Source organism: Capsella rubella, unplaced genomic scaffold, assembly GCF_000375325.1.
Source record: "Capsella rubella cultivar Monte Gargano unplaced genomic scaffold, Caprub1_0 scaffold_5, whole genome shotgun sequence".
Lineage (NCBI taxonomy): Eukaryota > Viridiplantae > Streptophyta > Magnoliopsida > Brassicales > Brassicaceae > Capsella > Capsella rubella.
In genome coordinates this window covers 727,696-748,792 of record NW_006238919.1, presented here as the reverse complement: position 1 = coordinate 748,792, position 21,097 = coordinate 727,696, and the positions used below count along the sequence as shown (strand labels likewise).

Genomic DNA, 21,097 nt, shown 5'->3' with positions numbered 1-21,097 from the left:
TCGACTTGCAATAAAATCAAGAATTATTATATGCTAATATGGTTTATTTGATTTGGAATTTACTAGTCTAAATGGTAAGAAGAATATATTTATAAAATTCTGATAAATATGAAGAAAGGAAAAACCATAAAATCATGAATTAATATTTGCTGAAAAAACTAAAACACGTGTAAAAACGTAATAATAATATCATGTAGTCATGTACTGAGAAAATGAATTGTGTCTCGTTATAGATGAAAAGACGGTGAAGGAGGAAACAAGATGCAAAAGCTGTATTCCACACACCACAGTATTCAAATCTGTTATTAAAGAGACATTTCACAACTCTCTACTTTGTCTCCTTTACCTATCTGTCCGTCCGTTTCATTGCCGAAGCTGTCGTCTATTGCTATGGCTTGGTCTTTGTTGTTGTTGTTGCATTTACTTTGATGACAATAGTGTTATTGTACAGAGAGAGAGAGAGAGACAAGAGAATTTTGCACGTCCCACGCATTTGTCAGATTCTTTTCTTGTTTTTGAAGCCATTTGTCAGATTCTTCCCGGAGACTTTTTTACATGTTTAAGCATTTATAGTTTTTTTGGTCAATCTCATTCTTTAGCTTTACTTACCACTTGCTATAGCTAGTTTTGTAGTTTTAAGTAATCAGTATTGGGCTATCATCATTATATTATCATTTCGTAACTTGTACTTTCTTGAAGGGTTTGAAACTCAGTTACATCTCAACACTTAGGATACAACTATAGATTATTGGGTTCAGTTCTACTGAATTTTGTGCAAATTGGTATTTTACCAAAGTACTTTACCTTCGCTAAAACGTTTTTAAAGAAAGTTATGCTTTGTATGGATGCATATTTTTGTAGAGTTTTTTTTTTGCGCTTTTTTTATAACAAACTTTTGATAAAATTTATAGATTTATCATTTTTGAATTACAAAAATACAGTTAAACATGCATTTTTTTTTGTTATATTTAGGTTTAATATTTATTATAAAGCATGAGTTTTAGTAAAAAGAATTATAAATATTGACATTTTAGGTGTTTAAGGTCATCTTTGTAAAAATTGTTCTAAAAGATTGATATTTCGATCCCTTTATTCTTAGAGAAATTATGATGTATACAAGTTTTAAATCAGTTTAAACCCAAGTATGTAAAATATGAAAATATTAGTAGTTGACAAAAGATATTGTCAGAAAATTAAATAGCTATCGAGTCGCAGTTTTTGAGCTAAAGAGGGCTTCATAGACACGTCGCTGTCTCGAGTCCCGTGTACAACAGAAACGCGTCTACGTTTTGTCTTGTACCCATCAACGGCGTCGAGATGTCCACGTCTTTGGCATGTGTCGTATTCTCAACAAACTTGTCAGACCCAAATCGATTCTCGACCGTTCGATCTCTGCTTCACGTTTTAATACAGAACAGAAGTGACAAAGTATTGTGAAGTACAAAAAAAAACTTGAGACATTGGCGTGTTTGTGTATCAATGTATCTTTCTTTTCAAGTTTAGAATGGTCCAGACCCAGGCCCATATTGGTACTACAAAAGCATAGGCCTTATGCTGATTACAAGCCCAAATCATTGGAAAAAAAAAAGAGGATTATTGAGGAGGATTCTGGTGCCTTTGTTGTGCGTTTTGCATCATGTTATTAGGCTGTAGACTCTGCTGATTCGTCTGCATATTTCCATAGCCTCCTTGTTGTTGCTGCTGCTGCTGCTGCTGTTGTTGTGGTTGCTGCGTTTGTGTTTGCTGCGTTTGCATCATTCCGCTGCTGTTAAACACTGCAAAGACAGAACAAATGAAGTATTGGGTGCATTGGTTTTAATTTAAGAAAGTAGTGTTTTAGAAGACTTGTCTACTTACTCTGGTCACCCAACATTTGAGAAGAATGGCTTCTTTGGGGATTCGTACCAGAAACTCCAAATTGCTGAGAACAATGTAAATTCATAGAGATCAGATTAAGACGATCTTGTTTGGATTTCGAAAAACATAGTGACGAAGAGGTTTTTTTGAGCTAACCTGCATTCTAGGAACAAGTGTCTGAGATTGCATAGATGACATGTTTGGTATCTAGAGTTCAAGAAAAAAAGTCAAAACCAAATCAAGTAAGCACAACATATAATTAGTATTTAGTTTTAAATTCAGCGATTCAAGAGGTTTAAAGAGAGGTGACTGACCATTTGGCTACTTGGGGAGCCTTGTGCAGAAGTAAACAATGCACTATTCGCACCACCTGAAAACTGGTTTAAGTGACGGTTCATCGCTGGATTGAGCTGTCCTTGAGACATGCTATGCTGAATATGTCCACCTGAGAGCTGTCTAGCTTGAAATTGTTGGTGCGCAGCAGCCATTGGCTGGGAATATGACATTTGATGTTGCCCATGTAACTGAAATATAAGATAGAACTCAACTCAAACCACTTAACAAGACAAAAGCTTGTATCATTTGATTCTACTGTTTGAAACTATAAACTCTCAGAACCATATATAAAAGCTTCTGCAAAAGATCTAGTATAATTTTCAACAGTATTAATTATTTACTTGGCATATGTAAACTTGCATACATACGTCTTGTCCTCTTCAATTATGGCCATAACTACTACACAGCGATTTTAAACAATTGACAAAGGTTGGGTATGATTTTTTTTTGTATCACATAATGCAAACCTCATAGCCTTAATATGTTTAAGTTCCATCTCTATGAAGAATTTACCGTCTGAAACTTCTGCTGAGATTGTCCATGCAAATCGTGAAGTGCTGGTATCTGGCTCTACTCAGAGAATTAGCGTGTTGCCTGAGAAAGCAGTATGGCAGGAAAAAGAACTATCAACTGCTACGTAAGCAAATGTCCAAGCATACCTGACCCAATCCCTGCATAGAAGTTTGTCTGAGCTGTTGTTGTTGTGCAAGTAGTTGCTGCTGATGTTGAGGCATCTGCATTAACTTTGCCCTTTGCTGCTGTTGAAGCTGTTGTTGCTGGATTTGTTGCTGAGGTGAAGGTGCATTAACCATACCAGTAGCGCGAGGAGAATTGGAATATGGTAAGGGAGATGCTGTGTTATCAAAGTTAGGACCAGATGGAGATGCAGCTGATCTTCCCATAAATTGTGTTCCAGAAACCTAAAAACACTTAAAGACATAAACCTCCGAAGACAATGATAACAAAAGTAAAAACTATCACAACTAGAGAGAATAAACTAGCTGCATAACTTAACCTGCATCATTCCTTGATTGTTGAAGTTGTTTGATTGCCCAGGTAATGCAATCTTACCTAATGAAAGAGAATTTCAGACTCATTAATAGCGCGAGAATGACATTTGGTAATAATAATTAAGAAAATGAAGATTTACGCATTGGGTATAATTCAACCAGAAAGAATAACAGATCAATGAACCTGTTACCTGCTTCGTTGATAATTAGCACATCCGCCAGATGTGGTGGAAGAGCAGTGGTTATCTGTCTCTGGTCTGGAGGCAGTCTTGTTCCTTGAAACAGTAATTGTAAGAAAACATGAGTTAGAACTCAGCAAAACCAAAAAATGCAGCTTCTTACCAAATCCAATGACTTGAAAAATGTTACAGGGAAATTGAAGCCTCTTCTTACCAGCGCCGTCATTCACAGCTGCTCGTAGCATGTTCTCCTGCTCTTGAATCTTTGCAGCTTGACCTTTATCCATGGTTGGAAGCATAGATGGGCCTTGACGAGTGCCAAATCCGTAAGCTTTACGAGTATCAGCTAACACTTTCTCTGCATTTTCACAAGCTGCTGCAATCATATCCATCCTCGCCTGGGAAAAAGGAACCAAAACAGGGTTCTCTCAAAACCAGCCAAAAAGACTAACAATGGAGAGAAATCACAACAAAAATTCATACAACTCACCTTTAACCTTTCAATCTGCATTGGTATTGGCAAACTCTGAACACCTTGAAGCAACTGCTCTCTCTTGGCATTGTCATCAGTTTCCATCTCCGGAAGTAATTTGGAAGACAACATAACCGGTAAAACTGCAGATTCACTTAAAAGGCTAAGCTAAAGTAGTTCATGCTAAGCAACTCATCAACTAAAACAAAACAAAAGGACCATACTTCCAGCATTCACGGCATTGACGTTCTTGGGAAGCACAACAAACGCATTGGAAACTTTCTTCACCTCTTCCACAATGTTAAAAAGCTCGAGATTTACCATCGAATACTGCCCTAAAATATCCTGCCTGTAAAAAGAAAAATCATCAATCCCTGTTGCAAAAACTCATAAACAGAGAAAAAAAACCCCAAAAAAAAGTCGAAATTTGGAATTCAAAGATGAACCATTTAGGAGTAGTGTTGGTTCGACCATAAGCGTCGAAATCTTCAAGGATACGAGAAACAGCTTTGAATAAGCTAAGGGCTCGTGTCTTCAATGACTCCAAATTCAGTTCCTTCTCCAATTTCGGATTCAGCTTCTCAACCACCGGGGGAGGTGGTTGCTGCGGCTGCGTCGTCGTCGCTAACCCAACTCCACCCTCCATTGATACACAGAGCTCTTTAAACAAACCCTAATCCCAAAATTTACGAAATTTAGGGGTTTTATCATCACATTACAGCGATTGAACCAACAACTAGGTTCCGATTATAAAATCAAAAACTTACGAGGAATGCGAAAGCAAGATTGGTCTAAGCGCAAAGATTCAATAAGGCTTGATTTGGAGAAAGTTATTGGAGACTACGAGAGAGAGAGAGAGAGGATATATTTGATAATAAGAGAACCGGGAAAAAAACATACCAATCCGTAATATATATCTTTCTCTTTGAATATATCACAAGGTTGCTATATTGGTTATGGAGACATTGGATAGAGCAAAACAGTCTTAGACGCAAATTGATCAAATTCTCTCAAGGTCTTTACATAAGGCAAGGACAAATTTGCCAGTGCTGGACTCTAATATGCAAGCTTTGAGGCAATATAGATGGATGAGAAATGGGAATCTCAACCCAATTAGTAAGGATACATCATTACTTCTCAAAGTCCCTAAGACTTTTCAGGAAGCTATTAAGCAAATGTGAAAGATACTGACTGGTGGCTTTGTTGATGCTTCCATTGCATATTACCAACAAGGAGATGGATTCCTGGAAGAATCATTCAATGTAGTAGTCTACCCTACATAAACTCTTGTGTAATAACACTTCAGTGTACTTTGAAGACAAAAAGAAAACAAAATCTTTTTAATAAACACTGTTTTGTTTGTTTTACAATTGAATGAATGAAAAAAAAAAGAATAGAGATACAGCTAAAGTTTGTAGGAAGGGAAGGAGAGAGAGTTTCTCATCTTTTGGCTGCCATGGCGTTACTTTGACAGCCTCACCAAAAGACACTAACTTTAATCGCCGGAGAAAAAAATGGAAAACCTCAAAATCTCATACGACTGAGAAAATTATGTATAGAGAAAAGAATAAATAAACACAGAACATCTATTGAAGATATTAGAAATAAATGAACACGTATTGTGTGTGTGGTTGGTTTGCAATCTAACCAGAATTACCACAGGTCTTTTCTTCTTCTTGGAACCGATTCAGAAATCTGCAGAGTTTTTGTTTTCTTGCTGTTTCTGAAACAAAAAATTGGTGAGTTTCTTCAATGAGGGTGTTTTATCATCATCATTCATCAAATCTCTCTCAGTTCGGTTGCTGCATCTGTTTGAAAGATGAACAAATGTCAAATCACTTTAAAAAGCAAAAACCCATTTTGAATCTCTGACAAAGTTTAGATTTTGATGCATCTGTAACTGTAAGAGACATGAACATAGAAAGTTTTGATTTTATAAAACAGAACAAGTTTTGTTTTGTTTACCTGGGAAAACAAGTATTCGTCGAACATTGAGAGTGAGCAAGGCAAGGAGCTGCTGCTAGAACCAAACCTGGTTTGGTTGGTGTTATTGTTGTAAGCAGAAGATCCAGGTGGTGGTGCTTCAAAATATTCATTCATATGATACTCTCTCTGATTCATTGGAATATAAACCTGAGGAGGAGGCAACGTTTGGTGATGATTCAGATCATTCTGCAGATTGGGATTGTATGCTGTGATATTATTAGCGAACTGCTGATGTGAGCTTAATTGTGGTTTCATCTGTCCGGTGTTTAGTTCATCTAGAAAGCTTGTTTCTTGACCCGAAATTGTAATTTCAGGAGATTTCCCTGTTCCAAAATAGCCTGGATAGCTCCCGAATGAAGAACTCGCTGAGCACTCGACTTCCCTTTTGAGGTCAGACAGAAATTTGGTTTTAAGATAAGATTCAAATTGGAAGAAAAAAATGTTTCTCAGTGAGAATTTCACCAACCTCTGCGGGATTAATTTGTGTTCATCTGTGACAATGTTGGTGGGGTTGCTATTAAGAATCCATGACATAGACTGAAGCTGTTGTTCTAGAGGAATCTGAATCCCATCTTGCAGCTGTAAGTTGCAAAGCCGGGTTTACAGTTTGATTGTGTTTCAAATGAGATCTAAAGAAGCATTCGAGTAAATTACCGAGCATGTTGACCAATCTTTAACAAAGTTTGCGTTTTCTATTTGCATTGCGTGTTGCTGCTGTCCAAAATGTTCCTATCAACCAAAATGTTATGAGTTTTCTTCATTTCGCAGATGAAGTGAAATGGAAAAAATTTAAACAAAAGATACCTTATGTGCACGCAATTGGTCAATAGATTGCCTAATCGAAATTTCGAGTTGCCCCAAGTGTTCAATGTTATTAATCTTATCAGGTTCGGTCCAATAACTGCAGAACATGATACAAACAAGTATGAAACAGAGCACAAACATCAAGAAAACAAGAATCATCATCTTCAAAAAGATCTTTACCTTAATCTTCCATGTATTTCAGAAATCCGAGCTTGCAGAATCCTTGCTTGAGTACTCAAGTCCTGAAAACAATGCGAATTTGCAAAGTTTTAGGCTTAGGCAAATGTATAGACTTGAAAAATGGAAAGAGAGTCTTGAAGTGAATACCTCTACTGTTGAATTACTGAGACCAGAGAACCAAAAACAAACAAGAGAGAAGACAGAAGAAGTTAATATTCATATAGAGATTATGAAGTTTCTTGCAAAAGATTTTGCTAAAAAAACTATTTCCTACATACCTTGAGGATATAAATTCGCGTATATTTACATGGTGATCCAACTTTTGGAAAGTTTTCTTCAGGTTCTGAGCTTTCGAAAGAGAAATACTTGAATCAGGGATTCTCAAGGATATACATCAAACAAGAACTAATGCGATTGTGTGAAAAAAGGAACTTACTTCAAGACTCTCGAACTTCCTGTTTTCATAGAATACAACCAATGAGTTAAGCAAGATCAAACATTGCTGGAACAAACAAAACCATATCGATAACAATCTGAAAACAACACCAAACCTTTTTGTTCTTTCCTGCGGTGTAACTTGAGAAAACTTAGCAATCACCTCTTCCATGCTACTGAAGAAAAACCACAAGCAATCAACAATCATAAACATTCAGACAACACAATCTCTCTAGAGATGGTGTTTATGTTATAACATAACATTACCTTCGTGTACCGCAGCATAACGCAGCCTTCCCAGTAGGAGAGAACATAAGAAGAACAATATCAATGTCACAAAGAATAGATAGCTCATTAGCCTTTTTCAAGATCCCATGTTTCCTTTTAGCAAATGTATTTTGGCGTCCATTTGTGTTCTCTAACTTCTTTATCTTCAATTTTACCCTTCCCATCCTGTTAATTTTCCCAAACTATTAAACCAACACAAATCCAAAATCCTCTTCTTCTTCACAAAACATCAATAAGATCATTCCTCTTCAATCCAACACAACAAAAATCAAAACTTCAACGAATCAATAACATAAACGTTTCCAGAATCTGCAAACCCAGATCATGAAATCAATTCCATCACTTTGGGTTTGAATAAAAATTCGATCTTTTCATACGAAAACAGAGATGTTTGTGAAAACCCTTATCGTGTAATCTAATGTTGGCTAAAGAAGAAGAAAAAAAAGGAAAGAGAAGAAGAAAAAGGAAACTTACCTAAAGAGGCAAATTCAAACGCCAAGCTGATACTAACCATGAGCGAGATCTTAAAAAGGACCTCTTGAAGCAACAACCAAAAAAAAAAAAAAAAAACTTGAGAAAACGAAGAATCAAAAACCAGAGGTAGAGATAGAGACAGAGAAGCTGATTGCGGTTAACACGAGACTCTGCGCAAAAACCGGTCTTATGATAAAGCCGCTTGAGAATAGGGATCCCATTGGGAGAGAGCTCAAGAAGAAGAAGAAAAAATTCTCATTAAAACTACGTCGTTTCCATCACTATCTGACCGTTGCAGATTTAAATTACGATTTTACCCTTCTTCCATTGTTTTATCCACACTTAGCTCTCAAGAGGTGAAAAAGGGAAAAAAAATGAAACTTTATTTTCCTTCTCCCCGACGATGATGATTGCTGCAAGGTGCTCTCTTTTGCCTCCACCGTGTTTCTCCGCCGTGAAAGTTAGATGTTTCGCCGGAGAAACTTCAGATACTGGGATTTTATTTCGAGAGAAGCTTATTTACCTTCAAGACCTTAACGTTGATCCTCACAAAGCTCTCCGAGTTAACCCATCTCTCCGTTCTGCTCCTATCTCCTCCGTCGTCTCCGTCGAGACTCTTCTCTCATCCACCGGACTCTCAAGACCCGCCGTTGGTCGGATTCTCGATATGTTCCCAGATTTGTTAACCTCTGATCCCGAATCTGAGATTGTACCGGTGCTACGCTTCTTATCTGATGAAATCTCGATTTCAGAGCAAGACATACCCAAATCGATCTCTCGTTGTCCTCGATTGCTAATTTCATCAGTAGATTATCAGCTTCGTCCCGCATTGATGTTCCTCAAAACCCTAGGATTCGTCGGACGCGACACGATAACGTCGCGGAACACGGTGTTGCTGGTATCGAATGTGGAACGAACCCTAATCCCCAAAATCGAGTATCTTGAAGAAGGGTTAGGGTTTACAAGAGAAGAAGTAGCGAAGATGGTTGTGAGATCTCCGGCGTTGTTGACTTATAGTGTGGATAACAATTTAGCTCCTAAAGTTGAGTTTTTTATGGAGGAGATGCGTGGTGATGTCAAGGAGCTTAAACGTTTCCCTCAGTATTTTTCGTTTAGCTTGGAGAGGAAGATAAAGCCAAGGCATAGGTTGCTTAAGGAACATGGGATTTTGATGCCTTTGTCTGAGATGTTGAAGGTTAGTGATGGTCAGTTTAACAATTGGCTTTTAGAACTCCGTCTTAGGTCTTTTGAGAGAAGATGATGATAAACAAACAACCATGTAAGCTTTACTTTTTTGTTCATTGCTTCTTTACTGAGATTAAGTTTTGCACTGGAGACATGCCAAGACACTTCACATGAGCTTGTATATAGTTTTTGTTAGATCTTGTAATGTATAATTGGGAACCTAATTGATGGAGAAAGTTGCTTTAAAGTTTACATTAAAAATATGGTAATTGACTGCAAAATTGGTGGTGATTTGCAATAAGTACTTGGTTTGAGTATGGATGATCACTCTCTTAGATCAGTGAATCAGAAATACTTTGCGTTTATTCACTCAAATAATCTCCATTGCTTTGAAATTTTCCTCATTGGTTCTGTTAGCTTCTTTCATTGTACTCTGCAATTCAAAAGAGTTGAGTATTCAATCATTGTGTGTCTTGCATCATAATTTACAGACAGTGTGTTGTGTTCTCTTTAACTTCAGATTCTCTCCTAAATTGTTAGGATTTGTTACGACTTGCAAACCAATAACTCAAAGTTGGGGCTAACGAGAAGCGAAAACGCATTTCCAATTTGATTGTAACCGTATCGTTAGTGTAGGTGGGAAAACAAAAAGAAACAGGATTCGAAAGATTAAAAAATGTACGTACCGGCTTTGGTTAGAGCTCCAAGCCGGCTTTGGATTGTATTTAATGGATTGTATTAGGGAGGCAGTCTAGATCTTGTTGAGTCATCATCATACGACAAGTGTATGGTGGTGCCTAGCTAGTGTAGAAAATAACATTTTTCACTTAGTTATAGTTGTTAAATGACCAATATTTAGTTTTGATGCGTGGTAATGGTTGTCTACAAACTTGTATTTGGATTTATTTGGTAATGGTTGTCTACAAATTTGTATTTGGAACATGTTCTATCTCTAATCTTCCATTCTCAACGCACTCTCTAATAAAATGACTTCACTAAGCAAATTTTGAAGCCAAATTGCTTGACTAGCCAGTTCATGAGTACTAAAGCGGTATATATGATATATCCATTTGAATTGTCTAAAAATATATCCTTAATCATGCTTTAAACAAAATATAAATCCAATTAAATTCATTTCTCCTTACAACACCAAAAACAAAAACATAAGACAATTGAAAAAGTTTGGAAAAGAAATCTCGTACTATCTGTCATTCGTATGTGGTAGAAGACATCATAATTAAGCACTAGAGATAATCTTCAATTCTTCATCATCAACGTTCTCAATCTCACTTCACCGAATCTATACTGAGGACATATGCCTAATAACTAATAAGCCATATATGCCTAATTCGCCGTTGAGGCATCTGTGAAAGCTAGTAGCTCAAGCCACTATTTACAACATATGGAAGCAACGCAACAACCTTGTCCACAATCAGCAAACAATCCAACCGGCATCTGATCTTGGATAAGGATATCAGAAACATCATCTCAGCAAAGCGTCTTCGGAAGCTGTTCCGGAATTTGATGCAGCTTTGGCCCATACGTACTCACTTCGTTTTGTGATTTCTTGTTCTTTATCTCCATGTTTACCTTTTTTGCCAAGGATTTAAAGTGTAAAGGCTTTTACATGTAAAAGTCAAACATTTCATTACCTAATGATATTAACAGTTTTAGCAAAAAAGAGTGATATGTGTGTTTACTGCAGGGCAACTCCCTCGTCCCTATGTCAATTTTGCCCCACTCCTCCAAACATATCACACACTCTCCTTTCTCCACTACATGTGATATGGATACTTGTGCAGTTGTGCTGCTGACACAGACGTTTGCACATTGATGGTCGTCGTTCGTGTCGTCAAAACTCGATGTGGTACGTAACACACGTTTGTGGATGATGTGGGCACGATCGTTATAGTTGAAGTACTTGTTCCATTCGTAGCGGAGTGAAAACTAATGTTCGTTGTCGATGATGGGAACAAACCTTATAGTTATACGTTAAGTACTTGTTGCATGTATTCACATCGTACCAATCCGGCGACATTTGCATCTCACAAAAACCTAATAAAACAAAACAAATAAAGACAACAAAACAAAGAGTTTATTAAGAGATACAAGTTTTGTTTTTTCTTAGTGTTGCCGTCTCTTTTTGATATTAAGAAGAAAGGGAACGGAGGAGAGTTCCAACTTCCAAAATACGAAAAACGTACCCTAAAATGATGCCTCGCTCGTGTTTATTAACTGATAATCTCTCTGGGTTTGCTTGAGTCAAAAGATTATACAGTAATTTCATATAATCAATCAATCTGTTTTAAAAGATTTGATGCATATTTTGTAAAAGATAATTTTCAATAAATTTCTCAATAATTATCTAGTTTATAAATAACATTAATTAATTTGTGATAATATTTAAAAGCATAATGTAAATTAAAAAAGAGGATAATAAAGGTAAACAGAATATACTTGAAATTGAACTTCTCTTTGACCAAAATGAACCAATCTCCATCAAATAGCATCCCATAAATATTTATTACATCATTATCTTCTCTTTGACCAAAATGAACCAATCTCCATGAACAAAAGATCGATTCCGGTTCAAGAGAGAAATGAGAAATTTTAGAAAATTAAAAAGAAGGGAATTCAATCTCGGTTCCACATTTTCCATGAGGGAAAACCGGGCATTCAATTAAACCGGAACCAGACCGGTCAACACAAAGATAAACTTGGTACAGTTGGCTATTGCCGGACTCATCTCTGTTACACTCAACCCAAGGAGTGAAACCAACTGACTCTTTAATCGAATCTCTTATGCTCTCCAAAGAATACGATTTACCATCCGGATTAATCCCTATTAATACACATAAACCAATAATTAAATCTAAACCGGGAAAACAAAAAAGGGGAATTGAAAAATTAAAAACGTACGTACCGGCTTTGGTTAGAGCTCCAAGGAGATCGGTTTTCTGTTTAAGGCTAAGAGCGGTTTGGAAATACTCATGTTGATCGATAACCGATTCAGAGCAAGTACCATGCTTCTCCCACTCGTGTTCCCAAAACGCTTCACCTGAACCACTCGGGCAAGCCAGTGTTGGCCAGCTCTTCTTCATTGACGTCAGAAGATCTGATATCTGTACCACACCAAACCAAACCAACCGGTTATTTGAGAATCTTGAAGCCAAATTAAATATTACCAAGAAGAGGGTTACGTATAATAAGTCATAACATAGATCCAATCATAGTTGCAAGAAAACCGAATCGAACGAGGTTTAGTGTTGATCTTATTACCGTTGAACTATCGAATGGTTTAGTGTCGTCACAGTTAGATGGATAAGTGCCATCTTTGTAGTTAGGCCAAAGACCATGAATACCAAAATCAGCAGCTGGTTTGCCTGTTGTTGGATAACAACACTTCTTCTGTGTGTCACAGTATGATCCTGGCCACTTTCATATCAAACACACACAAAGCAATCATTAGGACAACATTATAAACATTCATAGATGATGATGGTTATAGTAATGGTTATATTACTTGTTGGACGAAGTAGAAGAAGTCGAAATCTTCAGAGGAAGACGAAGCAGAGAAGACACAAGGCAAGATTACGAGAAGACTGATCAAACACAATGATGCTAGAAGAATCTTCATCTCTTCAACTTTTGTAAGAGATGATGATTGTGATTTGGAAGTTATGGGATTGAGATGGTTCTTTGGGTTATATATATATATAAAGGGAAATGGGATCAGAGGAATGTGAACAGAGAGATATCAGTTTCCTAGTTTGTGTAATAATGAAATGGACAGATACACATCAAAAGAATCTGAGGGATTTATGGTATATACCTTATTTATGTGAAGTGTATGTATATTTCCAAGATCTTTTAATAACTTTTTTTTTCTTTTTTTTTTTGGAATCTGAATCATACAATTACAAGATTACGTGTGGACATATTGTGGATGAAGTCGTAACGTTCACACTTGTTGGTCAGAAGGTTCGTTTTGTATGCTCGTAACGGCCCAATAATTGTTATATTTATCTTTTTGAGTAAGCCCAATTACATAAACTAATAATCCCTTATCTAATCTAATGTTTAGATTACAATTTTTTTTTAATCTAAATAGATCTCGAACTTTTTTGTAAGTAAATTTTATGTGAAACTAATTTTCTTATGTATTAGATATGTCTACACTTTTGTCATGTCCTGATTACAAGTTAACAAATTACTACACCTTAACCAACAATATAAGTTTAGTTTAGCAAATTTTGACAAAACAAAACAACTCAGTTTGAACTCAAACATGTAATATTATTTTGGTTGGTCCCGGGTCGTTTGCCGACATTTTTTCCTTGCTTCACATATAGAAGAAGTGTTTTAAAAGTAGACGATAGCTGAACTGTATTGTTATTGATGATGTGATGTGATATGTTTTAAGTTGATAATTTTGTAGATACGATCACACTTACTAGTCAACGAACTGTTTAATCTTATTATTACTACTTCAAAACAAGCAAAGAAGTAATGACTTAAGAGATTTGTTTTCCAATCCTATGAGTTCAAATGGTTGCGGCGATGGCAGTGTACAAATCCACTATTTAACTTCATAAATTATCATTTGTAGTAGTATGAATCCAGAAAAGAAATCAAAAAATTTGTCACGGACCATCTTACAATTACATACACTTTTATGTAAAAACAAATTTTTTGTTCGCGATTGATCTGCTAACGGTTAGTCTTGTTTCATCCGAGACATGCATTCAAAGTCTATATAATTTTAAGTATCAATGTAATTTAATTTTTGGTTTAATATTTCTTTGTTTAGTTCGGTTCAAAGTAGTCCAACACTTTTAAATAACTTCCACAAGTGTATACTGTGTGTTGCTTGTAAAAATTATAGTTATACGTAACAACTTTACTACGCTTTATCAACTTTATTTTCAAGTTGATGATTTTTTTTTTTTTGGTAATGTTCAAGTTGATGATTTAAAATACATGTTTTAAAGTTTGAAACATAAAATGATTGTACTTTTCTATATCAACTTGAGTAAGATATAATAAACAGCAATAATTGTACACTTAGCTAACACTTTGACCTTAAAAGAACCATTACGGATCATAACACGCTTGCCAAATCCAATGGCAACAGTCATTTCCATCGCCACCGTCTCGGGGATTCTCGTTGTTTGCTATACACTTTTATTCTCCGGAGGTTATCAGAGAGATCAGTCCCTTCGTTACAGCGTCGTGGTCGAAGGCGGGAGTAAGGTGAGCCTGATCCACGTGTATACGTATGAGGTTGAGTACAATAAACCTGTTTCAGAATTTAGAGCAGCGGGTTACTATAGTGTGAAGTTGCATCCTGGTCTATCGGCGTACGCTGATGATCATGACGGAGCAAGTACATCACTGAAGAAGCTGGTGGAGACGGCTAAAGGGAGGATTCCGAAAATAATGTGGAAAGAGACTGAAGTGAGGTTAATAGCGACGTCTGAGAAGATATTGCTTAAAGAACCTGTTCAGGAAAGGTTTCTCAAAGTTACCAGAGGAGTTCTTGAATCTTCTGGTTTCATGTTTCGAGATGAATGGGCCTCTATTATCTCTGGTGAGTTTTCAATGCTTCAAGTGAATTTTACTATGATCAATCAATCAAACAAACTGGAGCTATGCTAAATTTTGAAGGATCTGAGGACGATGTAAATGCTTGGGTTGTTACAAACCTTGCCTTGGGTTCACTTGGAGGCGATCCTGTTAAATTAAGACGATTTGCTGAGGTTATTGAGCCGTTGCAGGTAAAGGATAAGAAGTTTACGACGGTGTCGATCCAAGGCCTCGCCAATGAGGGTAGAAAAACAGTAACATTTCTGTATTAGTAATGTGACCTAACTAATCCCAAAAACTAGCTCAAGTGAGAATGATTGCCACATTCAATATATATTGCCCAAAGATCTTTATCCCAAGCAATGTGGGACTTTGGAACTCTAATACTCTGTTCTGTTGATTACTATTATGATTTTGATTTTGATTTTGATTTTGATAGTTTCTCTTTAAAAGTAGAGACGAGAGTGTTTGGGTCACAAAAGTTTTCAAGCACTTCAAAAGAATATGGAACATGGTAACACCAGACCGATTAGCATCACCGTGTGAAGCTATACGCAATTTACATATGTTGTTGGTCTAGAGATGGAGTCACCAGAAATCCCCACAAGAACATTTACCATCTTCAAAATGGTGAAACCTTTGAACATCTCTAAGAACAACTTTCCTACCAAATATAAGGGAGATCAACTTAGCTGCATTGTGGCAATCTCTACAAACCCTAAGGTTCTTCACAACCCGAATCGTCGTCCCTGCAGGAGTATTCAACAACCCAAACGTTATCGCAAGCTTTTCGCTGTGATACCTAAGCGTAATCTCCTTCTCTTTATCACTCATATCGGCATGAACAACCATTGATGTATCTGGAACATAACCTGCAAGCTTTAGCTCTTTCACCATTTCATCTAATGCTCTGTAAAGCGTTGTGGTTGCAGGCTTCACACCATCTCCTGAAAAAAACTCATGAACCACATTGTTAACCTCAATGGAACTGACCCCAGGAACCTTAACTGCCCTTCGATCCTTCATCACCTTTCTTAAAGAATCTACATATTCCCATTTCTTGTTTCTTGCGTATAGATTTGATAAGATCACGTAATCACCACCGTGCGAGTCATCTAGCTCAAAAATCCTTTCACTAACCTTTTCAGCTAGCTCCAAATTGTTATGACTGCTACAAGCAGATAGGAGAATCCTCCATAACATCGGCGTTGGGCTTATTGGGAGCCTATCAATGAATCTATACGCATCATCTAAATGTCCAGCTCTACCAAGAAGATCTACCATAGAACCATAATGCTTAATACTCGGAACAATCCTAAATTCGTGAACCATCTGGGAGAAATACTCACGCCCTTCTTCCACTAGACCTGTGTGGCTGCAAGCGTTTAACAGACCGAGAAATGTGATCTCATCAGGCTGAACATTTTCAGATCTCATTCTGTCAAACATTAACATGGATTGCTCAGCTTTCCCATGATTCGCATAAGCTACAATCATGGCTGACCAAGCTTGTGTATCCTTATACCTCATCTTTTCAAATAGAGATACAGCATCATCCAAGCTACCACACTTCGCAAACATATCTATCAAAGCTGTGTTTACTTTCACATACTTACAAAACTCGTGTTTCTTAGCATACTCATGTATCCATTTCCCTAAATCTAACGATCCCAACAGAGCACAAGAAGACAGAACACTAAGAAGGGTAATCTCATTCGGCTTCAAGCTCTTACCTTGCATTTCACGGAACAAGGATAAAGCCTCGTTTGGTCTATTTCTTTTGGCGTAACCCGTGATCATAGCATTGTAACAAACAACGCACGGTTCGACAATCCGATCAAAGACGCAACGAGCAGAATCTACATCTTCACACTCAGTGTACATATTGATAAGCGTAGGACAAACATATACATTATCATCAAGCCCCAGTTTCATCGACAGACAATGCAATTGTCTACCTTCTTCTAACGCCTTTGCTACTGCACAAGCTTTGAGAAGAGACGGGAAGGTGTAGTTATCAGGTAAAAGATCACCTCCCAAGATCTCAGCAAAGAGACTAAACGCATCAAGAGGAGTCGTGGAGCGAGAATACCCACGAGCCATTGAATTAAAAATCACGATATCTGGTTCAGACATTGCATCGAACAAGTGGCGTGCGTATGACATTGAAGACTCCGTTGGAGACTCAGTGCAGAAATTTATCAGCTTAGTGATGAATGATACATCTTCATGGAGATGTGACTTGATCGCGTAACCTTGAATTTGCATCAGCTCTCTTAGAGACTTGCATCTGGAAATTTGAAGAATTGGGTTTAGTGGATTTACAGTGTAATGCTTAGTGAAAGTTTCTGTGTGGGAGAATGATGATATTAGTGAAGCAGAAGATAACGCCATTAAAGCTCTGAAATTGAGCTTCTCACTGACAAAGCTTGAAGATAACGATAAGCCTGTTTCGTGATTATGACCCGATTGCAAAATTATTGAACAATCAACCCGACCCGACTTGACCGACCCGGTTTGTAGTTTAATAATTAGGTATAAAAATCGTAAAAGGCGCTACAACGACCAATTATTTTCCAATTTAATTTTTGTTTTTAATCTCTTTTAATTTTTGTTTTTTCCCACATTGCCGAGAACGACATCGGAGACTTGAGGGCGGCGACGAGCTTCACCGGCGCTGGTTAACGGCGGACCCTCATTCTCCATTATTCTCGGTTGAATAAAAAGCTTCAAAAAAGAAGAAAAAAATTCGAAAAATCACGAAAAATACATTAAATTTTGGTTTTACTTTTTTATTTTTTTCCATATTTGATTAATCTCAGATCTTATGATTCATTGTTCTTCGTTATCGTGGCGGTTTGTGAATTGTTGATGCGACGATCGCATACCCGTTCTAGGGTAAAGAGTAATAGTAAATCAGAAATGGATCCGATTAAGTTCCAGATCCGTTCTGGGAGCCGAGCATCGTCTTCTTCGTCTACCTACACACTAACGAAACCTAATTCGAAACACACCAAATCTAATCTCATGTTAACCGTTGCTTCTATATCTATAGTGTTGGGCTTTCTCTTTCTTTGCTATTCAGTTTTGTTCTCCGGCGGTAATCGTATAGGATCGCTTCGTTATAGCGTTGTGATCGACGGAGGAAGTACAGGGACACGAATCCATGTGTTTGGGTACCCGATTGAGTCGGGTAAACCCGTTTTTGAATTCAGAGGAGCGAATTACGCTAGTTTGAAGTTGCATCCGGGTTTGTCGGCGTTTGCTGATAATCCTGATGGAGCGAGTGTGTCGTTGACGGAGCTAGTGGAGTTTGCTAAAGGAAAGGTTCCGAAAGGTATGTGGATGGAGACTGAAGTAAGGTTAATGGCGACGGCGGGAATGAGGTTGCTTGAATTACCTGTTCAGGAGAAGATTCTTCAAGTTACCAGAAGAGTTCTTAAATCTTCTGGGTTCATGTTTCGAGATGAATGGGCTTCTGTTATCTCTGGTGAGTTCTCAAAAAATATGTTCTTTAGTTCAAGTAAGTCTTTTTTTATCTAACGCCACTGTTTAGTTTTAGAGTTAGATCGATGAACAATCTGCAGATACATTTTGGTTAGAACTTTAACAAAAAGGAGCTTAAATTGAGAGTTTGTTTCTCTTGTATTACTAGCTTAGCTGAATGTAATTTATGATTCAGTCCATCAGCAATTGAGGGTGCTAATCATTGGATATTAAATTTCCAGGATCTGACGAAGGTGTATATGCTTGGGTTGTTGCAAACTTTGCTCTTGGTTCACTTGGCGGTGATCCTCTTAAAACAACTGGAATTGTTGAACTTGGCGGGGCTTCTGCACAGGTTTAGTTTTTTTTTGCTTAAATTTATTATTGAGTGAGATAAACGATTTGTGGAACTTATGAAGACGTTGACCACTGTGTGTTCTTTCAGGTGACATTTGTGTCAAATGAGCCAATGCCTGCTGAATTCTCACGTACAGTATCATTTGGGAATGTTTCATACAATCTATATAGTCACAGCTTCCTTCATTTTGGGCAGGTATTTTCTTTCGAGCAGTATATGTGTTTGGAATTGGTTTCACATGCTTACATTGTTAGTTTAATCTTTTTTAAAATTTGTTTAGTGGAACTTAATCCTGTTGACCAAACAATTGTCTCCTTAACTGTTGTTTCTCCTTCTGAAATCTTTAGAAGGACGGATTTGATCTTTTGGCAATGTCCTTGATGCTATTACCATTTTCCCATTGCAGAATGCTGCACACGATAAGTTATGGGGTTCACTTCTCTCAAAAGACCATAAATCAGGTAAGCTGTTGATAATTGTATAAGTCTAATTGACGGATCATCAAATTACCAATTGAAGTTTTCTAAAGTGATAAGATCACTTATTCAAGTCAATAGATAAGTTTGTTTTCCTTCCCACTCATACATTGTTCCATTTCTTGCAGCTGTGGAAACTGCACAGGAAAGAATATTTACAGACCCTTGTGCTCCAAAAGGGTACAAGCTCGACACAAACACACAAAAGCATTTATCTGGACTTTTAGCTGAAGAAAGCAGATTCTCAGATTCTTTTCACGCTGGGGGTAATTACTCAGAGTGTCGCTCCGCTGCATTAACAATCTTGCAAGAAGGAAATGGTAGAATATTAATCGATATCATTGAATTTACATTCCTTGGGTCATTTCCTTGTTGTCTCTAATAAAAATACTGAATTCTTCTTTTGAGTGCAGAGAAATGCTCGTATCAGCATTGTTCTATTGGATCAGCTTTCACGCCCAAGCTACAGGGAAGATTTTTAGCTACAGAAAATTTCTTTCACACCTCTAAGGTACTTTGTTTTCTCATATCAGATACTTGCATTAGACCTAAATGCAATGTCCATCCATATTATGTTTGGACAATGTTATGACGTGGTCTTTGTTTCTTGTACCAGTTTTTCGGGTTGGGAGAAAAAGCGTGGTTGTCTAATATGATTTCAGCTGGAGAGAGATTCTGTGGTGAAGATTGGTCGAAGTTGAGAGTAAAAGACCCGTCACTCCGAGACGAGGATCTTCTACGGTATTGTTTCTCATCAGCATATATTGTGTCATTGCTTCACGATACGTTCGGCATTCCTCTTGATGATGAAAGGTATGTAAATTCAAGAACCCTGACCTACCGCTTAAATCAATGATTTATAATTCTAGTAAACATGGCTCAATCTAAACTCTTGTTTCTCTTTTATTTGGCAGAATCGGGTTTGCGATTCAAGCAGGAGATATACCCCTGGATTGGGCTTTAGGTGCATTCATTCTACAGACTGCAACAGAGACATCTCAACATGAAGCCATTGGAAATCACCATTGGTTTTATGATCTGTTCGGTTACGAGTCAAAGACGCTTCACTATCTCATCGGGATACCGATCCTCATGACAGTTTTGGTATATTTGGTATCCAAGTGGAGAAAGCCGCAGCTGAAAACAATATACGACCTTGAGAAAGGTAGGTACATAGTCACCCGGATTAGATGATCTTGGTTTAAACTGATTTTGCGTCTCACGAAGCTTGTTCTGATTTTGCGTCTCAAGAAGCTTGTTGTCTCTAATAGATTACAGATTACTTCATCTTCATCTCTCTAATGGAGGTGAAGTAAAGGTTTATCATGCGAGAGCAGTAGCATCTGAGTGATTATATATTATCAACGGCTTAGAAACTTGTATATTATATGGGGTTGGGATGCGTAATTTCGATGTTTTAGAAAGGGTCCTCTATGCAACGAAGTCCTGTTTAGATAATATTACTACCATTTGTATTGTCAAAATATAAAATTCGATAATATAAAGTCTCTTTTCGTATGAAAATTTCCACATCTACTTTTGGAATCATTCAAGTTTTTTTTTTTTTCATCTTTTTAAGATATAGATGTAGTAATTTAATCATTTACTTGTTTAAGCTAATCTTTTATTCGTTTGAAAAAAAAACTTTGTCTCCTAGTTGTATTTTTATTTTATAAATCTGCAAAGTTGTAAGTTACTTCCACGGCCATGCATCTAACTCATTTTATCTTATACGACAATTATTCCTCCCACTTTAATAACTAACGACATCATAACCTATAAATAATTATATCCAATAATTGAACAACTAGATCATGTGATTAATTAAATAAAAGATTTCATATAGGAAAAGAAATAAAATTACACCATTATTGTTAATAAAAACAACAAAAATATTATGTAAATCCTACAGGGAACATGTCGTTAACGTTACAGCCCGGCAAAGTTCTAGAAAATACCGAAAGTACCCTTAAGAAATCAGTATA

At 37.0% G+C, this 21,097-nt stretch overlaps 7 protein-coding genes across 10 annotated transcripts; 3 read left to right on the top strand and 4 right to left on the bottom strand.

Annotated features, from left to right (window-relative positions):
* Positions 1–1,419: 1,419 nt before the first annotated feature.
* Positions 1,420–5,076, bottom strand: LOC17885885 (mediator of RNA polymerase II transcription subunit 8). 2 transcript variants are annotated; one of them, XM_006292337.2, is made up of 13 exons: positions 4,622–5,076; positions 4,301–4,527; positions 4,079–4,203; positions 3,873–3,997; positions 3,597–3,780; positions 3,395–3,478; positions 3,209–3,264; positions 2,853–3,113; positions 2,707–2,763; positions 2,172–2,381; positions 2,014–2,064; positions 1,858–1,921; positions 1,420–1,775 (listed from the first exon to the last, which is right to left on the bottom strand). In XM_006292337.2, the coding sequence occupies exons 2-13, from the start codon at positions 4,498–4,500 to the stop codon at positions 1,594–1,596; spliced, it is 1,599 nt and encodes a 532-aa protein (XP_006292399.1). In that variant the 5' UTR covers positions 4,501–4,527; positions 4,622–5,076; the 3' UTR covers positions 1,420–1,593. The 2 variants fall into 2 exon arrangements, with proteins under 2 accessions (XP_006292399.1, XP_023637838.1); XM_023782070.1 differs by having other exon boundaries at positions 2,707–2,757.
* A 103-nt stretch (positions 5,077–5,179) lies between these two features.
* Positions 5,180–8,206, bottom strand: LOC17886207 (agamous-like MADS-box protein AGL30). Of its 2 annotated transcripts, none has more exons than XM_023782072.1 (12): positions 8,022–8,206; positions 7,527–7,712; positions 7,376–7,432; positions 7,261–7,279; positions 7,103–7,167; positions 6,972–6,987; positions 6,825–6,886; positions 6,645–6,741; positions 6,495–6,569; positions 6,307–6,419; positions 5,820–6,222; positions 5,180–5,662 (listed from the first exon to the last, which is right to left on the bottom strand). In XM_023782072.1, exons 2-12 carry the CDS (start codon positions 7,709–7,711, stop codon positions 5,645–5,647), a joined length of 1,110 nt encoding a protein of 369 aa, XP_023637840.1. In that variant the 5' UTR covers position 7,712; positions 8,022–8,206; the 3' UTR covers positions 5,180–5,644. The 2 variants fall into 2 exon arrangements, with proteins under 2 accessions (XP_023637840.1, XP_023637839.1); XM_023782071.1 differs by having other exon boundaries at positions 7,376–7,435; positions 8,022–8,205.
* A 96-nt stretch (positions 8,207–8,302) lies between these two features.
* LOC17886990 (transcription termination factor MTEF1, chloroplastic) lies at positions 8,303–9,453 on the top strand. The gene has a single exon (XM_006292925.2). It carries the CDS (start codon positions 8,425–8,427, stop codon positions 9,280–9,282), a length of 858 nt encoding a protein of 285 aa, XP_006292987.1. The 5' UTR covers positions 8,303–8,424; the 3' UTR covers positions 9,283–9,453.
* Positions 9,454–11,691: 2,238 nt separating this feature from the next.
* LOC17884687 (ribonuclease 1) lies at positions 11,692–12,980 on the bottom strand. Its single transcript, XM_006291733.2, has 4 exons — positions 12,730–12,980; positions 12,486–12,641; positions 12,130–12,328; positions 11,692–12,048 (listed from the first exon to the last, which is right to left on the bottom strand). Exons 1-4 carry the CDS (start codon positions 12,841–12,843, stop codon positions 11,825–11,827), a joined length of 693 nt encoding a protein of 230 aa, XP_006291795.1. The 5' UTR covers positions 12,844–12,980; the 3' UTR covers positions 11,692–11,824.
* Positions 12,981–14,293: 1,313 nt separating this feature from the next.
* On the top strand, positions 14,294–15,222 carry LOC17885900 (probable apyrase 6). 2 transcript variants are annotated; one of them, XM_023783521.1, is made up of 2 exons: positions 14,294–14,796; positions 14,984–15,222. In XM_023783521.1, the coding sequence occupies exons 1-2, from the start codon at positions 14,331–14,333 to the stop codon at positions 14,992–14,994; spliced, it is 477 nt and encodes a 158-aa protein (XP_023639289.1). In that variant the 5' UTR covers positions 14,294–14,330; the 3' UTR covers positions 14,995–15,222. The 2 variants fall into 2 exon arrangements, with proteins under 2 accessions (XP_023639289.1, XP_006291819.1); XM_006291757.2 differs by having other exon boundaries at positions 14,874–15,222.
* Positions 15,223–15,249: 27 nt separating this feature from the next.
* On the bottom strand, positions 15,250–17,277 carry LOC17886432 (pentatricopeptide repeat-containing protein At2g02980, chloroplastic). Its single transcript, XM_023783520.1, has one exon. The coding sequence runs from the start codon at positions 17,184–17,186 to the stop codon at positions 15,381–15,383; it is 1,806 nt and encodes a 601-aa protein (XP_023639288.1). The 5' UTR covers positions 17,187–17,277; the 3' UTR covers positions 15,250–15,380.
* Positions 17,278–17,385: 108 nt separating this feature from the next.
* Positions 17,386–20,660, top strand: LOC17885133 (probable apyrase 6). Its single transcript, XM_006290783.2, has 8 exons — positions 17,386–18,282; positions 18,521–18,633; positions 18,724–18,831; positions 19,043–19,097; positions 19,241–19,432; positions 19,526–19,623; positions 19,729–19,925; positions 20,027–20,660. The coding sequence occupies exons 1-8, from the start codon at positions 17,664–17,666 to the stop codon at positions 20,304–20,306; spliced, it is 1,662 nt and encodes a 553-aa protein (XP_006290845.1). The 5' UTR covers positions 17,386–17,663; the 3' UTR covers positions 20,307–20,660.
* Positions 20,661–21,097: the final 437 nt, after the last annotated feature.